At 35.2% G+C, this 21,689-nt stretch overlaps 2 protein-coding genes across 3 annotated transcripts; both read left to right on the top strand.

Moving 5' to 3' along the window:
- The first annotated feature begins 313 nt into the window (after positions 1-313).
- On the top strand, positions 314-7,639 carry LOC105965197 (protein transport protein SEC16A homolog). 2 transcript variants are annotated; one of them, XM_012989725.2, is made up of 14 exons: positions 314-399; positions 802-2,957; positions 3,041-3,358; positions 3,543-3,671; positions 3,751-3,873; positions 3,984-4,139; positions 4,368-4,493; positions 4,600-4,734; positions 5,278-5,405; positions 5,483-5,591; positions 5,686-5,997; positions 6,115-6,270; positions 6,347-6,645; positions 6,781-7,639. In XM_012989725.2, the coding sequence occupies exons 2-14, from the start codon at positions 870-872 to the stop codon at positions 7,244-7,246; spliced, it is 4,545 nt and encodes a 1,514-aa protein (XP_012845179.2). In that variant the 5' UTR covers positions 314-399; positions 802-869; the 3' UTR covers positions 7,247-7,639. The 2 variants fall into 2 exon arrangements, with proteins under 2 accessions (XP_012845179.2, XP_012845178.2); XM_012989724.2 differs by having other exon boundaries at positions 315-551.
- A 934-nt stretch (positions 7,640-8,573) lies between these two features.
- Positions 8,574-9,374, top strand: LOC105964980 (uncharacterized). The gene is made up of 2 exons (XM_012989486.2): positions 8,574-8,850; positions 9,091-9,374. Exons 1-2 carry the CDS (start codon positions 8,574-8,576, stop codon positions 9,372-9,374), a joined length of 561 nt encoding a protein of 186 aa, XP_012844940.2.
- The last annotated feature ends 12,315 nt before the right edge of the window (positions 9,375-21,689 follow it).

Consider the following 21,689-nt stretch of genomic DNA (forward strand, 5'->3'; position numbering starts at 1 on the left):
GTAAACCGACCGAACTGTATCGAACCGAATATTCGGTACATGCTATATGTAATATTAATATGTTTTACTAAAATATATTTTCGATGATTCGATTATTTACCGAACCGGACCTTATATTTCAGTTCTGTTAATGGTATGAAACTTTGGGGTACCAGAATATTAGTTTTACTGAAATTCTGATACGATTTTACCGAATAAACACCCCTAGATTTACATGACTGGAAATCTAAAATTAATATAATAGAAAAAATAAAAAAATTAACAATATTGAAACAAAAAAGATAAATATATAAATATAAATTTGGGGGAAAAACGAATAAAAATATAAATAGGTTTTTTGGGGGAAAAACGAAAATCACATTCTGGGTGGGTCGTTGAGACATCTGTAGCGAGATCGAGGTCTTGTTTTCTCTCAGTTTACACACGCACTCTCTCTTTCTCTCTCTTCTCTCTCTCTCTCTCTCTCTCTCTCTCTCCTTGTATACATACGAAACAGATGTGTATCTATAACGTTTGATTCGATCCCGGAAAATTCAATTTTTTTTTGATCTGTAAGTTGAATACTTCCTCCGCACGAATTTTCGATTTTTGATTTCATTCTACGCGTCTATTAAGTTAAAATTCTGCAGAATTTTGATTTTGATTTTTTTTTTTTTTTTTTTTTTTTTGTGATTTGTAATTTGGGATAAATGTGAAAACCGTAGATCTTTTTCTCGATTTGGATTTATTCAGTTTTCGTACTTGTTGGATTAAGTTGATTTTATTGTTGGATCTGATCGGTGTTAGCTCGAATCAATTTAGGGTTTGGAATCTGCGGCTGCGGATTTGGTGAGGGAGCTCAGTTCAATTCGAGGCGAGGGTTTGAGTTTATGGCTTCGAATCCTCCTCCATTCCAGGTGGAGGATAATACAGACGAGGATTTTTTTGATAAGTTAGTGAATGGTGATGATGACGACTTGGATTTTAAGGTCAACACCGAATCTTCATCGGTACCCTTTTTGTCGGACGGGAATGAATCCGACGAGGCTAAAGCCTTCGCCAATTTGAGCATCAACGACCTTGATAGTAGCACCGATGTTAATTACGAGAAGGCTGGCAGTAGTGACCATACCATTGTTGATGATCCAAGCATAGAGGCAGATAAACACGAACATCTTGAAGAACTGGAACCCATGAAGGAAATCGTAAACCATTTAGTTTCGTCGAATTCGTTCGAGTTTGACAATTTGATGCAGCACCAAGAAACTGAAGATGGGGGTGCTGAAGTTTTGTCCGATACCACAGTTGTGAGCAAGAGTAGCGGTGAGGGCTTATCTGATGCAACTGTTGTGAGTAAGAGCAGCGATGAATCTGTGGCTCCAGGAGTTAAGGAAGTGGGATGGAGTGCTTTTCATTCTGATCCTGCCGAAAATGGAGGCAGTGGCTTCGGATCTTACTCGGAGTTTTTCACCGAATTAGGTGGAGAAAATGCTGGTGATGCATTTGGGAATGTGGCGGAGAATAATCTGGCTAATGGGCCAGATGTCACTATCGGAAATGATGTAGCTGGATTTTCGTACGTGGATAACACCACCAACAACTTTGGGCAGCAGAATAATGAGTTGTATAATTACGATACAACAGCAGATCAGAGTTCAGGTGTGCAGGATTTGAATAGCAGTCAGTACTGGGAGAGCCAGTATCCGGGTTGGAGGTATGATCAAAGTACCGGACAGTGGTATCAGATAGATGGATATGATGCAACAAGTGTGCAAACAAATGTCGATTCTAATTCATCTTCTTCTTGGGGGCAGCAGACTAAAGAGCAAGCCGAGGTGTCTTACTTGCAGCAAACTGCTCAATCTGTACAGGGTACCGTGGCTGAGGTTGGTAGAAATGAGAGTGTTACTAGTTGGAACCAAGCCTCTCAGGCGAGTGACACCACAGAAGCCGCAACAAATTGGAATCAAGTTTCACAAGCGAGTGGTGGCGGCACCACCGTTTCGTCAGATTGGAATCAGGCTTCACAAGTGAGTGGTGGCGGCACCAGCACCGTTTCGTCAGACTGGAATCAGGCTTCACAAGTGAGTGGTGGCGGCACCAGCACCGTTTCGTCAGATTGGAATCAGGCTTCACAAGTGAGTGGTGGAGGCACCACCGCCGTTTCGTCAGATTGGAATCAGGCTTCTGAGGAAAACAATGGTTACCCACCTCATATGGTGTTTGATCCTCAGTACCCTGGTTGGTATTATGATACCATTGCCCAGAAATGGGACAGTTTGGAATCATACAATGCATCAACCCAGTCTACTCCTCATGTTGAGGAGAAGAAAAATCTGGGTGGATATGCATCGGCTGATACATTTTATCAAAATGATAATCACAAGACGTACAGTGCCCATGAACAAGGTATTAGTAATAATGCCCAAAGCTTTGGTAGCCAAGTGCAAAATCAGAACTGGGCTGGTTCAGTAGCCAACAATATTCAACAGAGCCCAAGCATGTGGCAACCTAATAATTTTGCCAGTGGTCATGCTACTTCACAGTATAGAGCAAACCAACCAGTGGAAGACCACCGTGGACAGAACTTTTCTGCAAGAGGTCATGGAAATGGACAAGATACTGTTAACTACGGGGTTACAGGTTCATACCATGAGAATGCAACTCAACGTCAACATGATTTTTCCGCGCCTAACAGGTCACAAAGTTTTGTTGGTGGGAATTTGAGTCAGCATTACAATGATTCAAGAATTAATCAAAATGACCAATATCATGTTTCCAATGACTACTACAAGAACCAGAATTCAGTCGGCTTTTCTCAGCAACAGATTCAGACTGCTCAAACCTCCTATTCTCCTGCTGCTGGAAGGTCATCTGCAGGTCGTCCTGCACATGCTCTGGTTACTTTCGGTTTTGGTGGAAAGCTCATTGTGCTGAAAGATAACAGCTCTACTGAAAATTTGAGCTTTGGAAGCCAGGTCTGTGTCGAAGCCATCTTTTTTTGTTTCTTATCAAAGCTTACTTATATTACATACTAAAAGGTTTTGAATTCTTTGTGAAGAACCCTGTAGGAAGCTCAATATCAGTTCTAAACTTAGCAGAAGTTGTTAATCAGAATGCTGATGCTTCAAGCCAGGGAAAGGGCGGTAGCAATTATTTCCAGGCTCTTTGTCAACAATGCACTCCAGGTCCTCTTAGTGGTGGAGGTGTTACTAAAGAGTTGAACAAATGGATTGACGAGAGAATTGCAAATATTGAATCTGCGAATGTGGACTATAGAACCGCTGAAGTTTTGAGGTTGCTTCTCTCGCTGCTTAAAATAGCTGTTCAGCATTATGGAAAACTCCGATCTCCTTATGGTGCAGAAGCTAAGTTGAAGGTAGATATGTTTTATATGTTGGTTTACGTTGTAAATATATTATGCATAAGATAGATATGTGTTACATTCCTATTTTGACTATATTATGCTTTTCTGGAAACAGTTTTCTTTTTCTTGGGCGCCTTGACCTCGGTATCAGTAAATAAGCTTTTTCTCTAGTTTAACTTTCTTTGATATCCTATAGGAAAGTGATGCTCCAGAATCAGCAGTTGCTAGGCTGTTTGCATCTGCAAAAGGAAGTGGGTCTCAATTCAATCAATATGGTGCTGTTGCCCAATGCTTACAGCAAATGCCATCTGAAGGGCAAATGCAGGTATTTAGGGTGCTCTCTGCAAAATTTGCATTTTTTTAATAATGCAATCATTTGTTAAGAACCGACCTCCATGTTTTAGGTAACTGCTACGGAGGTTCAAAGTCTTCTTGTCTCTGGAAGAAAGAAAGAGGCTTTACAATGTGCACAAGAGGGTCAATTGTGGGGTCCTGCTCTTCTTCTTGCTGCCCAGATTGGTGATCAGGTTTTTCAATATAAACGTCCCATCTCTCTCTAGATAATAGAAAGAAAATATATGAAGTCCTCTCATGGCTTGTTTTCATATATTTAATTTTAACTTTCTTACCTTTGCAGTTCTATGCTGAAACTGTTAGGCAGATGGCACTTAGCCAGTTTGTAGCGGGGTCACCTTTGCGAACATTATGCCTTCTAATTGCTGGTCAACCAGCTGATGTATTTTCAGCTGGTACCACGGCTGCTGCTGTAAATATGCCTCTGCAACCTGCACAGGTATGAAGTGCATGTTTGTTATGTTACGAATCTTCACCTGCTCCCTACAATACTTGTTGCTGTGATTTATGTGACATGGTCTTTAGGTGCTATTGTAAAATACTGCATGAGGATTTACTTGATGATTTCCTAAGATACAGCTTCCTTTCTCTTTCGTATGCTACGAGGAAGTTCTTTCAGAAGTTTAAAGTAATTAGTTTTGCCATTTTTCATTTTCTCCATTCACAGTTTGGTGGCAATGGGTTGCTGGATGACTGGGAGGAGAATTTGGCAGTCATCGCTGCTAATAGAACAAAGGACGATGAACTTGTGCTTAAGCATCTTGGAGATTGTTTATGGAAGGATAGAAGTGATGTATGTTCTTGTCAATTGTCCTGAAAATCTTTCTCACTATTCTTGAGGGTTCCTTTGATCCCGTCTAATGTTTTAGTTATTAATTTTTGGAATGATTTTTACTCAGATAATTGCTGCTCACATATGCTATTTGGTCGGGGAAGCAAGCTTCGAACCATATTCAGACACTGCAAGAATGTGTCTTGTTGGTGCAGACCATTGGAAATTCCCACGTACTTATGCCAGTCCAGAGGCTATTCAGGTTTAGGCTGAGTTATTGATGAGTGGTCATGCATACTTTACTTTTTAGTTTTCAAATGCCTAAATGACTGCCTAGGCCACTTTGCAGAAATTACATGTAAATAAAGAAAATGAAAAAATACTAAACATCATATAAACATGGAATATCATGAATAAGTACGTCCTACTCTGTATTCACCTTCCTTTTACTTTTCGTAAATTACTTAGCATTACAACTCAATGTTCATTGTATATGTTTCGGTTCTAATATATTTAGACTCCATGAGGTTTAATGATTGTTGCTGCAAGATAATACTTGAAAAATAATACTCCTAGAGGTCTTGCATTTGTGTTTGTGTGGGTATAACTGTTTCGAACTGTTTAATGTTTGTCACGAAATATTTTGAGTGATGAATGTAATTGGATATGTTCAAGCCCATTATGCTTTATATTGCCTATGACTACTGATCTGCTTTGGAGGCGGGATGCAGTAAACCTATTATTTGTTTATTTGTACACTGGTAAAGTGCCTAACTGCATAATTCATTGGTGCATATTTGAACAGAGGACAGAAATATACGAGTATTCCATAACGCTTGGGAACCCTCAGTTCGTTCTACTTCCATTTCAACCATATAAGCTTGTATATGCACAAATGTTGGCAGAAGTTGGGAGGATATCAGAGGCATTAAAGTACTCACATTACTACTACTTTCATTTATCTTTTAAACGTTGCGTTTGTGTCGTAAATGTTGTTGTTTAATGTATAGGTACTGTCAAGCAGTACTAAAATCTCTTAAAACTGGTCGAACATCAGAGGTGGAGACACTAAGAAACTTAGTTTCATCACTTGAGGAAAGGATCAAAACTCATCAACAGGTATCTCTTTCTCCCCCTCTCCCTCTCCCCTTGGTTGTGTCCGTTTTCCTATTTTATAAAATACAGTGGTCACTGAAACTTCTTTCTTATGCAGGGTGGATTCTCGACAAATTTAGCTCCTAAAAAATTGGTCGGTAAATTGCTTAACCTTTTCGATAGTACTGCACATCGAGTTGTTGGGGGTATACCACCACCAGTGCCGACAGCAGGTGGTACTGCACAAGGTTATGAGAATCAACAAACACTTGGACATAGGGTATCAGCTAGCCAGTCGACAATGGCTATGTCGTCATTAGTGCCTTCTCAATCGGTGGAGCCCATAAATGAGTGGGGAGCTAATAACAACAAAATGGCAATGCACACAAGAAGTGTTTCAGAGCCTGACTTCGGAAGAAGTCCAAGACAGGTTTGTTTCAATTTAACCTATGTGCTTCATTCATACTATTTTTTATTAATTAATTGACGTTACACGGTTATAAAAAAAAATATCTGATTTCTTTTTTTTTTTATATAATTCGTGAAGAGTCATACTGATTCTTTGAAGGAGCCAACTCCCACAAACATGCAAGACAAAGCATCAGCTGCAGGTGGGACTTCTCGCTTTGGTCGTTTTGGTTTCGGGTCTCAGCTTTTGCAGAAGACTGTAGGATTAGTACTTAAACCCCGTCAAGGCCGTCAGGTAGTTTAATGAAGTTTCTTATTTTGACAGAGAAGATTTACCGCTGCTTTTTTCTTATGGTTGCATTATTTTATAGGCAAAATTGGGTGACTCAAATAAGTTCTATTATGACGATAAACTGAAGAGGTGGGTGGAGGAAGGTGCTGCACCACCGGCGGAAGAAGCAGCCCTTCCACCACCACCAACAGCTGCAGCTTTTCAGAATGGAACTTCAGACTACAATTTGAAGAGTGCGATGCAAAGCGGAGCTTATCATGGTAATGGCAGCCCAGAATTTAAAAGCCCAAATGTTCTCGATAATAATCCAGGAATACCACCACTCCCTCCCACCTCCAATCAATACTCAGCACGTGGAAGAATGGGTGTCCGATCTAGGTAAAAACCGAAACCATCAATTTCATAATTTCATCACGTCTTGAATTACGGCATTCTTATCTTGAATTTTGTACTAAGAAACTATGAAAATATGAAGTGGCATTCTTACGATCTTTTAACTTGTCCACTTCCTAGGTACGTCGACACCTTTAACCAAAGTGGTGGGAACTCGACGAATTTATTTCAGTCACCTTCTGCTCCTCCAATTAATAAACCAGCAATTGGGGCGAATCCGAAATTCTTCGTACCTAGTGCAGTATCTCCAGTTGAGCAGCAGCCAGTGGAAGCTTCTGTAATAAATGACACGCAAAACAATTCGACGTCTTACGAAAATCCTGCAGTCTCAAATTTAAGAGATTCATTCAACTCAACATCACCTTCATCTTCAATGACAATGCAAAGAAACGCGAGCTTAAATCAAATCTCGGAACAGAGGAATTCTAGTAATGGCTCTTTTCCTGTACACTCGAGGCGTACAGCTTCGTGGAGTGGAATACTTAACGATTCTCTCAGCGCTCCTCAAAGTGCTGAAGTGAAACCACTCGGAGAGGTATTGGGTATGCATTGTTCGGGCGACGATCTTCATGAAGTGGAACTCTGATTTCTGATTGGCTGTCGGATCGGATGTAAATTATAGCAAATTTTTGCCATGCTGTGACAGTCGCAAGTCTCGAAGATTGTGTGGGAGATAATCACATGTGTACCTTTTCTTTCTTCTTTCTGTTTTGACCTCTCCTTTTTTTTTTCTTTTAAATCTTTTTACAGTTGTACTTTAATTGTTACTTAGATGTTTACCGATATATAGAGGGATAGGTTTTGCTCGTATGGCGAAATGTACAAGTGATCTGCGTATAACATGGGCAACCTCGAAAAAAAGGAATGGTGGAAAGATGTACAGTTCATTTGATTATTTATTGAGGGAGTATGTTTATTAGTGTACGAACTCGGAGGACAAAAAATTTCGTAAACGCGAATAAAACTTCTTTTTCCGCTTCGATCAGGAGCATGTCAGTGTATAGGTGTGTGCTTTTCTCTCTCGATTTTTAATCTTTTCTTCTCTGCGAGTTCGACAAAGAACGCACGAAAGAGTAAACTTGTTTGTTCAGCGCCCATATAACCCAATTAAAGCACTCCAGGGCCTTTGAATTGTACTAAAATCCAACTAGAGGACCTTTAAGCAGTACCAAAGTTTTTGAGGGACCTCCATCTAATAATCCCTTATCTTTATTAGGGTATATTGTGGAGGAACCCCTGATGTATGACTAAATAACTTACACACCCATGTGATATCGATAATTACAAATACTCCCCTCAACTACTGCTTTGTCCAACATTTACAGCCTTACAAAGCTACGATTAACAGAATCGTGAAGAATCCATACACTATTCGATATGAATTTCCAAATCTACCCAAGGTGGTAAATGTAATATACCGAGGTGCAAATATTATATTTTGTCTTACCTCAAGGGTATATCCATAATTTGTTTGTTTAATAAAATTGTAATTTAGACAACTCATTCATTCCGTTAGGATTTATAATTAATACGCAATTAGCTTAAGGAGCTATTTATAATTTACCAATACCACAAGAATTTGCAAGTTATTTAGGCTTACCTGATGGGGGTATATCAGTAATTTACCTTTTTTTTATTATTAGCTAATAAGGACAACGCGGTTGCAATTTCCCAATTTGTATAGTATTAGGAAAAGGGATATTAATTAACTCATGCAATTTTAACAAATAAAGAACCAGCAACACTATCGTATTCTCCAAGGAAATTACCTTATTTATATATATATATATATATATATATATATATATATATATATATATATATATATATATATATAGAGGAATCCAGATATTTAAATCCATCGACAAACCCTAAATAGTCTATAGTACGTAACAAGTCTTTTTTGGGTCACGATGTTGAGTTGCAGAGCGGACACGCACGAAGTAATCAATGTGAATTCCACCACCACCACCGCCGCCGCCGCCGCTGCCGTCGGAATCACCTTCAACTTTTCACTGGCTGTAGAAGTTTCCCAGTACTGGATCGTACGAGACGGCGGCGATCAAAACCCTCGACCCATGCGCCGGTACACCATACCCAGAAAGGAATATTCTGTCCACCTCAGCTCCCACCAGCTGCTCTCGTGTTCCGAAAAGACCAGACAGTCCGTCGAAGAAGAACTCGGAGGCGGTTTGCCGCTGAGTCTCAACCGCCGCCAACGGATGGTGGCGCGTGCTTTTGACGAAGCCTCCAAATTTATTGATGATAATAATAATAATAATAATAATAATAATAATAATAATAATAATAATAATAATAATAATAATAATAATAATAATAATAATAATAATCATCCAACGGCCAATATGAATCTCCACGTGGAGGTAGAGTTGGATCAAAATTTCGTTATTACGTGGGAATTACAAGTAGTTAATAACGTCGGCGGGGGAGATTCTCATCGTATGGTTCCGACCGCCGAACGGTCGATCGAGGTGCTGAAAAAGGTATCCGTTGATTCTCGCCGGAATATGCTTTCTACGGATTGTTGCTCGGTTTGCTTGGAAGACTTTTCTGAGCGCGGCGATTGTGAAGAAGGGCTATCGTTATTATCGATGCCGTGTTCGCATATTTTTCACGGCGATTGTATCAAGACGTGGCTAAGGACTAGTCATTACTGCCCGCTTTGTCGATTCGAGATGCCGTTAGCGAGGTAATTAGATAGTGATTAGTGAGATTTTAGGTCTATAAGTGTAATTAGTCAAATTATTTATGTTCTTGGATTTGTTTTCTTGCATTATTCAAACTGCTTATTTAATAATTATTGCAATTTTTTCCAGAATTTTGTCTTCTTGTGATATTTAAAGAGTTCTATTAGAGTTAGGGCTCGTATGGTTGGTATGTAAGATTTGATCTTGTATTAAATCTGTTAAATTATGGTATTACATGTAATTGTCTATAAAACCTTTTATTTTATAAAATTAACATGTAGTTTGAAGGATAAAATAGCTTTTTATTCATAGAAATAAAATAAAGAAATAAATAACGGAGGGAGGTGTAGCGAATCCAAATAATTTATATTATATTGTACGATCGAATACTCAAAAGATCACGATCAACACTCTCTTAAATGATAAAAAATACAATAGAACTCCACATAAAAACGAGTACGGAAATAAGATTTCGTCAAAGTTTATACCGTAAGGTGGACAATGTAAGAAGTCAACAAACTTCAGGGGAATTTTGGTAATTATTTAGGGTGAATTACGGTCCCCCTGAGATAGGTCAAATTACCAAAAACCACTCCTGTTTGGGTATTTACAATCATCCCGTCAACTATGAGTTTTCTTACACGTACATTCTTATGGTGTCAAATTCAACCGAATCTTCTAGATTCCGTAGAATGTTCTCTAGTTTGTACTCGTTTTGTGCAAAAGAAAAAAATAGTTTCAGATGCATCACAATCTGATACTTACAAGCCAAGTGACACATCTTATGACCATCTTGTTTCAAAATGTGAAGCTGGAATGGGGTAAAACGATTACAAATTGAAAAATATTCCACATAATCTAGAAGATTCCACTAAATTTGACATCGCAAGGGTGAACATGTAAGAAAATTCATAGTTGAGGGGTGGTTCGTAATTACGCAAACAAGATGTTTTTTCCTTCATAATTTGACCTTGCCTCAGGGAGATGCCGTAATTTACCCAATTACTTATAGGTGAGGATTGTTCGTAAATTAACATTAGTTCAGGGAGTAAAGTGCTATTTGCCCTTTATAATACCAAAATTAATTTAAAGTTTTCCTATTTACGGAAAGGTGTTCTAATTGTTCAAGAATTCGGTTGCTGCACAAAATCTTTTTAGTTTGTAAATCTTCCAATCCAAATTTTAATTTATTTCCTTTTTCTGATCATAACATATTTTTTGGAAATTACATCTCCTAATAAATATTACCTTTTTCGAATATAACTATTTTTGGAATTTTACTACTAATAAAGGTATAAGACGAATTAAATATAGTAACTTAACACGTAGGCACAAGCCTAATCATACGTCAACAAGGATTAACCTAATATTATAAATTCACATCAACCTTAGTAATATCTTTCATTAATTCTTCATCTCCAAATAATTTCACCTTTAATTAATTAATTATTTATTTTTTCTTTAAATCTTTCTTAACCATGGATGAGTATGATTACGAGTTCTACGAATTCTTAACCTACGGACTGGTTAAAGCGGAATTCACATCCATTCACGATAATTCACCACCGCAATCGATTGAAATCAACTTCAAATATTCTTACGAACTCCAAACTTCCGAGTATATTCAATGCGAAGACGAAGACGAAGACGAGCCGCAATTCGTGAGCCGATTCAACGACCCCATAATCGATTACCTTGTCCGCGTGAGAGGTCATCAATTCTCGAGTTTCGACGAAACACGGAATTACATGGAAGAAGAACTCAAGGGTTTGCCCTTGAGCATCGATAACCGTAGAAAGTTGGTTAATTATTCGCTGCACGAAGCGCGCAAAATAATTCTGCCCGAACCCGTAGGCGGGCCCCACCTAGTTCTGAACGTCCACATGTGCGTATCGATAGACCATGACTATATTTTTTATAATCGGGAAAATAATAACTACGAATCTGCTTGTATGATGACTCCGGCGGTGGATTCGTCGATTCGGAAGTTGAAGGCGGTGGAATATTCTCGCCGGGATATTCTCGAGATGAATAATTGCTCAATCTGCTTAGAGAACTTCTCGGGAGGCGATGGCGGTGATTGTAATAAAGAGGCGGTGTTAAGTATGCCGTGTTCGCATATTTTTCACGGCGATTGCATCAAGACGTGGCTGATGACTAGTCACTACTGCCCGCTTTGTCGCTTCGAAATGCCGACGAGTTAGATGTGTATATATATATATATATATATGGATGATGTATTAATTCACAAATCTTTGTTTCTTACAATCTTTTATTTATTTAGCAAGGGTAGAATTAAGTATGTTATTTTTTCGATCATGTAATATAAGCCATTATATTTGAGCTAACCATATATAATTTTTACTTATTTTAAATATTTACAAGTTCGTAAGAAATCTTTATAAGGTACATTGGTTTTGTTATTTTAGTTAATCTTGATGAATAAAATTGCACCTTTTATTAAAAAAAAAGTACTTTTTGAAGAAGTTATAATATTTGCTTAATCGTGTGAAATTTTCAACTTTACAAATTTTATATATTGGGCGATTTTTAATCGTTGATGTGGTGAAAATAACTTTCCACTAGACACACATACACATGGATGTGTGTGTAATTATATATACGTAGATCATCGATTAATAATAATCCGGTGTATTTTACAGCGTGTAGCATCAAATAAACCGGTAACACCCCGTGCGTGAATTTTTGGGTAAATTACGAAAATCCCTCTGAACTTAGGCAAAATAACGAGAAATACCCCCACCTATCCGTAATAATCAAAATATCCCTCTGATAAACTGTTGATCGAGTTTTTTAACAAAAAATGAGTACAGTCTATTATATCTTCCGTTAAATGGGTGAGAAACAAAAGAAAATATCTGAAATTGTGTAAACTCTATTCCCAAGAATAAAAAAAAATACATGAAAAGTCACACCGTAAGGGGATTGGTGTAAGACGGAAACAAACATCAGGGAGTTGTTTGTAATTACGAATAGGAATAGGTGGGGGTATTTTTGGTTATTTAGCCTAAGTTTAGGGTTTTTTTTTTTTTTTTTTTAATTTACCCTGAATTGTTTTAGCAAGTCAATATATAATATAAGTTATAACACAAGGAAAATACAAATAGAAAAACAATTACATTGTATGACTAACCAACGGAATATCCTTTGATTTATTTTATTTTATTTTACTATTAATATACGGAACACATCCGTATATTAATCCAACAGATATACTTCCCAACCTTATAAATATAGTTCACAATAACGTTACTAATATAATTTCTCTCTTCTCCCAAAAAAAACCTAAAAAAAAAAACCAACTCTCTTGAAATCTTTTCTTAATGCCGACCATGATTGGTTGCCGGAAGATATCAGCCTGCAGAACAATCGAAACTAAATTCGTCCCGATCCCTAAATCGGAAGATGAATCGAATATCGAAATCAACTTCAATTTTTCTTTGACGGTCAAATATTTCGTGTGGGCCGTACGCGAAGGAGAGGAGCCACGATTTTTGGGCCGATCGATCGAATTCGAAAAAGAATACCACCTCCGCTTGAGTAGCCGCCAGCTGTCGTGCAATTTTGAAGAAGCGCGGATACTCGCGGAGGAAGAACTCAAAGCGATGCCGATGAGTTCTGGACGCAGTAAGCAGATCGCGGCGTATGCTTTGCGCAAAGCGTGCAAGTGGATAGCGACGGAGGCCGCGGCCGATCGGACGGCCCACGGTGTTTTGAATCTTCACATCGAGGCCGGGTTGTATCATGTCTATCTCGAGGAAATTATTAATTATGACGATTACTCTCCTCTTCGTATGGTTCCAACTGCCGATTCATCGATCGCGGAGCTCAAAGAGGTGGGGCCCGCCGATTCTCGCCGGAGTATGCTTCTTGCGGATCGTTGCTCGGTTTGCTTGGAAGACTATTTTTCTGGCAGCGGCGAAGAAGTGTTATTATTATCGATGCCGTGTTCGCATATTTTTCACGGCGATTGTATCAAGACGTGGCTGAGGACTAGCCATTATTGTCCGCTTTGCAGATTTGAGATGCCGACGAGTTCGATATAGATCAAGAATGTTCGATATTGATCAAGAATGATGTATTAATTGAAATTTTTTATAATTGAAAATTTTATTTTTTTGTGGGTCTAATTATTGTATAAACTATATACTTTAATTTGTTTTATCTATATAATTTTTTAATGAGAGTTAGATACGTGATTTAATCCTATATACAATTTTTTTAATTTTTTTTTGCAATTTTTATTTATTTATTTTATCTATTGTTAAAGTATAATCATGACTTATGATTCTCATTCATCGATTTTTGGTTGGATTAGAAGATCTAGTTAGATTGTAAATAATAATAAGTAAGTCTTATATTCCTTCTCGTAGAGATTTGATTAAATTAGTTTTTCTGACTTTGTAAAAGAAAAAAATCAAGTTCAAATTAATTAGCACTACTAATTAGGGGCTAGGGCTGAAAGTCGAATGAATAAGAGAAACAACTTTTCGACTTAAAAAAAAAATAAAATATCAAATAACACTGTGACTCTGGCTTTGAGTGTGATCCTATTCCAATTTCGAAATTTTTGGAATTCAAAAATTTGTTTCGATTTTGGAAATTTTCGGAAAAAAAATATCAATTTGCGGGTGTGTCTTTGTTTAATGAGTTAATAAAAACTAATGTAGCCCTCGAAGTTGGCAAATTTCATATAAATTTCGTTCCGACTTGATTTTAATTTTTAATTTTTTGTTAATAGGCTTATATTGAAAGTAGGAGGGGTCAATATGCACAAAGCCCAAACCATAGGGGGTTAGTTGCAAATTGCTATATTTCAAGGGTGCAAAGTGGAATTAAGACATTTATAATTTAAATAATTTTTTATTACATCAGCACAGAAAATAATTAATTAAGTAATAATGTAATAAATTTATGGTAACTAGACAGAAAAAAAAAAAAAAAAAAAAGGAAAACTCTGAATTATCAATTAATTATGGTAACAAAGGACACCTAATTAAGGTATCACAGCACACATAAAACACGTTTACCTTAGCCACCAAGACACTAATTAATATATATATATATATATATATATATATATATATATATATATATATATATATATATATAATCAACAACGTTGAAAAAAACTCCATCTTATAAAACCAGAATTACTCCTTCTACTTTCTCTTGAAACCCTAATCCCAGAAATATTTATTTAATTAATTATAATTCGGCCATGGATACCAGCAATTCGGAATACCATCCATCATTCACCTGCAAATTGACTAAACACGAATTCATGGTCGAAAACCCCGTCGTCACCGGCGATATCGACTTCCACTTTTCTTTTCACGTGGAATTTTCCGATTGGATATTCCGGCAAGATTCGGAGTTGCCGCAGTTTGTCCGACAACTCAGCCACCCTGTAATCAATCACGTTGTTCGCGTGAGGCGCGGGAATTTATTTTCAGAAAAGACGAAAAGATCCGTCGAGGAAGAGCTCAAGGACTGGTTCCGTGTCGAAGAAGTTGACCGTATTCGAGGGTTGGTCGATTATGCGTGGGGCGAGGCCAATAAAATCGTCATGTCGAATCTTTCGTGCTTCAGTCGTCTCAATCTCGAGATTGATGTTTTGTTGGAACACCGAGTTGTTTTTCTCGAGGAAGTTATTAGCAGTAGTGTTCGTTTGATTCCAGCGGCCGATTCGTCGATCGAGGGGCTGAAGACGGTGGATGTTGTTGAAGATCGTTCTGGACGGAATATTCTTTTTACGGGATGTTGCTCGATTTGTTTGGAAGACTTTTGCGGCGGCGGCGATTGTGAAGAAGAGTTATTTTTATTATCGATGCCGTGTTCGCATATTTTTCACGGCGATTGTATCAAGACGTGGTTGAGGACTAGCCATTATTGTCCGCTTTGTCGATTCGAGATGCCGACGAGTTCGATTTAGGTCTAGAATCATGATGTATTAATTGAAATTTTTTATAATTGAAAAATTAATTATTTGTGGTGTATTGGATTTGAGTCTAATTACTGTATATACTATATACTTTAATTTATTTTATCTATATAATTTTAATTTCGGGCACTTTAATTTTGCTCCCGTCTGTTGAAAATTCAAAAAACTCCTGAGTCAAAATTAAGGAGCTATAATAAAATATAATAGAAATAAGATATCAAAATTGTACACAATAATAATTTTCAGACTTATCAGATAATTTTTTTTAAATTAGATTTAATTTTAGTGACTAGATATGCTACGATGTTATAATGATTTTTTTTTCAAATTTTCCCTAATGAATATGCTACGATGATTATATAGTTATTTCATATTTGTAATTATAGTCCTTTACATTAGTTTTTATTATATAGTTATAATTATATAATATTTTTATTTTGTAAACAAAATTGAAAAGTTTATCCTAAAACATATGATAAATTTTCGATCCAAATTAATTTTTTATCCATTTCAGTCTATTTGCTTACTATTTTTGGGGATAACAACACATTAATAATTCATCTTATCTGATTATCTATCCTTTAAATATTAACTAGACAATCTTTTTCATTCTATAATCCAAGACATTTTCTAAGAATTAATTTTGATATTTTGCGTTTTGAAATCTCTCTCTCTCTCTCTCTCTCTCTCTCTCTCTCTCTCTCTCTCTCTATATATATATATATATATATATATATATATATATATATATATATATATATATATATATATATATATATATATATATATATGGTCTATATTCTATGCTACATTCGATAAATTTGCAATGAATTATATATATCTTTTGTAGCATGATGTGTCTAGCATAGTAAAAGACCAATAAATACACACAATCAATACTCATTCAGACACACACACAAAACCCTAAGACACAATCATATATATTCAGACACCCACACACCCACACACACAAAAGATATTCACCCCTGAAAACACACACACACACACACACACACACACACACACTAAAAAAGAACCCTAGGAATTCGGCATCCAAATCCTTCAATTACACAAAATTGGCTGGAAACTCAAAAAATCAAGAAGTAAGACAAAATTCCAAAACGACATGACTCTATTTCTTGATTTAATTTTTTCAAAATGAATTGGGTTTTGTTTTTTTTTTTTTTTTTTGAATTCTGATTTTTTTAGATGGGTTTTGCTTAATTGATTCTCTGATTTGCAGCAGAGTGATTTTGACAGAAACTTAACATCTGAGCACAACTCGGATTTCTTGCCGGTGGAAGATTCCCACGAAGTTCTATCGCCGGAGCCGATCTCATTTGCTCCTCCGGCAACTTTAATGCAATCTCAGGTACCACATTCTTTATTTAATTGAGTATTTAATTAGGATAAATCTTTTACATTTTTGTGTACATTCATAGATATGTTTCCATCTCTAGGGTTTCGGTTTGTGATTGTTTGTTTTTTACTTTTTCTAGTTATAAGGATCAGAAAAAAGGGAAAACATTCGAAGACAACATAAAAATCGTTCATTGTTGTCTGAGATTGGTGTTGAATTCTGGTTCATTTCCGGCATAAGTACTAGAAATAAGTCTAGAGTCCCATTTTCGTCGTTCTAATAAAAAGAAACAACATAATTTCAAGTATGAGCAAAAAACCCTAAAAGCATGTGTTTAAAATATTTTCCCGTTATAGCATGCGTTTGAAATCTAGTACGAAAACCTAATGAAAACTAAACGTGGCCTTCACGCAACGAATTTATCAAATTTTTAAAATAAAAATGTAGTTTGATTTCAATCGTAGCGCAGGCGATGTAGTAATTGACGACAAACATAAAGTCTTTCCTCTTATAAAAAATAGTAAGTAACTAACCTCATTTACAGAAAATTAAATGCAACACACTTTTACCAACTAATTTTTTTTTCTATGATGAATCATATGTAAGTTATTGGTCTCGATGACCCTCGTATAATAAGTAATTTTATATTTTCTTATGACGATATCCTAAAAAGGTATATATGTTCGAAATATTTCGAAATGCAAACACGCAACTTTGATATTTATTGATGTTGTCGTAAAAGGATTTTATATGAGGTTGTTATAGATTCGACGCGTGGAAATGTACATTGGTTGTGTATTCATTGATCATTTAGTCGATCGATCAATATGCTGGTTATTTATGTCTAGATGAAAATCTAAATAAAAATTAGATTACTACACCGTACCCCTTCGAAGTGTAACGAACCTAACTCGATCTATTGCGTCTAAAAATAGGTGTCCTTTCTTCTAATTTATTAGTGCTTTGTACATTTTTTTTTGCTTTCTTCACCATCTTAATTTTCTTTGCCTCTCTTTATCGATATATTTTTTTGCCTCCTCATTTATGTATATATGAACAACAATCATAATTTTATACGTACGCGTAATTATGTAAATAGTGAAGTTATATAATTCATGAGATATCGTAACAAAATTGTTATGCGATTTTCAAGGGATTGCTCTTCGAATTTTAGCTTTATTTACATAACCATTATCGTTGCTCGTGTAGGATCAAGCTGAATCGAGCACTAGACATTCGTCTCTCGAAAAGAAACGAAGAGAAAGGTGTGTAGTCGAGGGAGTTTGGAATGTCTCGTTTCGACTTTTCCAAAATCAAGAAGACGGACATTACATTCTAGAAATGCAAAAGGTACGTGCATGGGATATTTGTAACTATTGTGTATATGTTAATTTCTTCATTGTTATCATCTTCTTTATTTTCATTAATCATCATCTTTAAAAAGTATTTTTTTCAAGATCGAATCATATTTTTTTCAAATAAACAATTATGGATTGGTTACTTTACACATGATTTATATTGAATAAAATAATTATAAAGAAAATATACTTTTTTCTACCAGGTCACAAATTTTGGAAAAATATTATCACTTTACTAAAAGAGAAAGTTAAAATAAAATTAATATTACATAAAAATGTGAGTAAAAGGTAATTCTATGTGCACATAAAATCCACAAAATAAACCCTATATATATATATATATATATATACTAAACATTCTTAACTTAGATTAGCTATTTTCTTAAACAACTTTTTATCTCACTACTTAGTTACATCCTAGAAAATTTGTTTTGTAATAGAATATACTTGAAGAACATTCTTTTACAAGGTTAATAGCACTTACAAGTTGAACAATATTATAAGAATTTCTATATAGGAAAATTATTATGTAAAATTAAGATTTTCTCGAACTACTTTTGAATGAACTCAAAAATCATTACCATATAAAAGACTATTGTTACTATTCCCACAATTATTGCGCTAAGACGACACATAAAATGTGCAACTCATGCCCATATATGTAACAATATATATTTACGCCTCTACTGATCATTTTTTTATAAGTTGCTTTTAATGATCATATACCTAGGAAATATATAAACACAACTATGTAGACTGCATATATTTTAAAGGCTAGTTTTGATTGACTTTCCTTACAAATGTGACACAGAATGAAACAAGTGAAACGAATATGTATCACTTATTTCCTTCACGACAAGAAGAAAGGTCGGCGTTAGGAGTGAAAATGATTTCAATCCAACAACACGGCGTATTGATTCCTCTTGACGAACTATCAAATCCACCTGTTCAACCGAAGTACAACATATCTTTGCAAGAACGGTTGGAGGGTTGGGTAGTGCAAGAGAGAAAACGAAATGGCTCGAAAGCCAGTGATAAGGTATATATCACAATTTTCTTAACATATTTTAAATAAAATATGTATGTCATACTAATATTTTTTTGCCAAAAACATTGTGTAACAGTATTATATTCATGACAAAGTTAGTGGCAACTTTCGTTCATTGAAGGAGGTTGCACTTTTTATACTGTATAGTTGTCGGAGGGAAGATCTCGTACGACTTGAAACGGTAAATACCTTAACTAATTATTTAGTTACTTATTTATCTCTCAAATTGCATATATAATTTATGCATTTCAGTGCTTATTTAGAGTAATTATATGCTTCTTTTTAGGAGGCGATTGCAAATGAAGAAATTGTAACATCATTTCTTCGTGAATCGTATTCCAACTACTATGAATCTCATGGCAGTGTTACAACTGAAAGTCATACAAACAATGACATTTCTAGTGAAGAAGAAAATACAATAGAAGGTATGTGACATATGTTTTCAGTTTTAAAGATAATGTTCATTTTATACCGGCAAAATCAAGCTCATTTATCTCGATTGAATGTTCTTAATTTTGAACAGACGATCCAACAACAGAGAATAAGGGGGGAGAAGATACTGAGATGGATAGTGAAGAATTCGATATCTTTTCTTATGCTTATGACAACCCAATCACCAAATTGTAGTTCGATGTATATATTTCTTTTGTTGTATTATTTTTTAGATACAACTTTTATTACGATTGATAGTGACTCATAATTTTCAATGCAATAGTTACATATCATATCATTTTTACATCTTACTATAATATAATATCAAATTGCAAATATAACTTATTGAAGAATTAATTGGTCTAAATTAATATTTTTTGATCATTTTTCTTATTATTTTGAAATATTACTATCAAGTGCACATCATATTTGCATATATATATATTACTAAATTATTTTCTATGATAGGTTAGATCGATTTAGTATTTCACATAAATTGCACTATTGATTCACTCGGTTAGCATTGCGAATAAATCATTTGATTCATATTTTCCAAAATCGTACAATCATAAAAATTTAATAAAAGAAAATATATGAAAACACCAAATCGTACAATCGTTAAACAAAAAAAAAAAAAACAAAGATTAATAATATATGAAAACAACAAAATTTTGAAACATGTTGAGTATCGATCGAGATATTAATGGGGACAATAAAAATATATAAACTACTATTAAATATTCATTTTAAAATTTAATGCATTTTTTTCTCTCTCAAAATCAATCGCCTTTTCGAATTAAGAAAACAACAAACAAAAACTTATGTGCATTAAAATATATAATTAATCAGACGTAGTATCTATAAAACTAATTAATTTTATGTATTTTTTTCTAACACATATAAATCCTATACCATCACTATCATAAATGACTCCAATTTAAAATATAATAAATTATTAAATGCATTTCTATATATATATATATATATGACCAAATATTACATTTGACGAACCAAAATTTAATTACAACACACTCCTCTTAATTTTCTTTTTGTGACAATGGTATCCCTATTTCAATTTTTGAATCATGCTTTCACCACCACCATGGCCTTTTCTCCATCCTACTCCTTGAGCTAGCCATATTCATCGTGGGCCCGGCCCGAATCGCCACTAGGCAGTCCACGACTACCGAGCAATTCCTCAAAATCGTCGATAAAAAAGTTCTGGCCAGTCGGTACACGATCACCGGAGTCGAACCAACGGAGTGTAGGGTGTGCTTGTCGGTTTATGAAGAAGGAAACGAAGTTCGGAAATTGAAGTGTAAGCACACATTCCATAAGGACTGCCTTGACACGTGGCTGCAGCAGCACCACTCCGCCACCTGCTCGTTGTGCCGCTGGGTGATCCTGCCGGAGGAGGAGGTGGTGAAGCACCGGGACCGCCGTTATTGGGAGTACTATGATGAGAGTGACGAAGAGCTAATATTATTACGTTATTTTTGTACACGTGGAATATGGTAATTTTTTTTTTTTTTTTTTTGTTATATTTTAGTTGTGTGTGTGTTATATTGTGCAATTGTACGTATATTAGTCATGTAATGATAATTTTATTTCGAAAAAAATTCAGAAAAAACAACAATCGGAATTTCAAAAAATTATAACGAAAAAACTTCTTCCAAAATCGAAAAATTTCGGATCAGAATCAAGAAATTTTCAAATTTTGTTCTTAGTCATTTATAATACAAGATACATAATAATTTTAACGGAATTTACAACAAATGAAAACGATATCCTTAAATATATAAATTTGTGATAAAGACTATTATCGAATTTTTCCTTTTTTTATTTTTTTTTGTCGGCAAAATCTCTCCAGAAATCACATTGCTCATCACCTATTTGCCAACTTGTATTAGTATATACTATTTTCTATTTATCATTTTTTGTCATAGTTAAAATTAATTGTTTTATGTCATCATTATATTTCAGACATACAAAAATATATGGTATGTGTATATAAGTGTCAATCTTATATTAGAAAAAAATAATTGAACGTATAGCTTCCCAGTACTTCTTCGCCCCTACAACGGTTTGTTCAGTACGCCTATACTATGCTACACCGGGTGAAATACATTGGGTAGATCTTTACCATTCATATACACAT

The sequence above is a fragment of the Erythranthe guttata genome, chromosome 8 (assembly GCF_056151865.1).
Source record: "Erythranthe guttata isolate IM_541 chromosome 8, IM_541, whole genome shotgun sequence".
NCBI classification, from domain to species: domain Eukaryota; kingdom Viridiplantae; phylum Streptophyta; class Magnoliopsida; order Lamiales; family Phrymaceae; genus Erythranthe; species Erythranthe guttata.

What these genes read in the sequence shown, in the direction of transcription:
- LOC105964980 (XM_012989486.2), top strand. Translation starts at nt 8,574, where the DNA reads ATGTTGAGTTGCAGAGCGGACACGCACGAAGTAATCAATGTGAATTCC. An exon ending in CGAAGAAGAACTCGGAGGCG is followed by an intron (nt 8,851 to 9,090) that starts GTTTGCCGCTGA and finishes AATTACAAGTAG; the next exon opens with TTAATAACGTCGGCGGGGGA.
- LOC105965197 (XM_012989725.2), top strand. Translation starts at nt 870, where the DNA reads ATGGCTTCGAATCCTCCTCCATTCCAGGTGGAGGATAATACAGACGAG. An exon ending in TATGGAAGGATAGAAGTGAT is followed by an intron (nt 4,494 to 4,599) that starts GTATGTTCTTGT and finishes ATTTTTACTCAG; the next exon opens with ATAATTGCTGCTCACATATG. An exon ending in AGAATGGGTGTCCGATCTAG is followed by an intron (nt 6,646 to 6,780) that starts GTAAAAACCGAA and finishes TCCACTTCCTAG; the next exon opens with GTACGTCGACACCTTTAACC.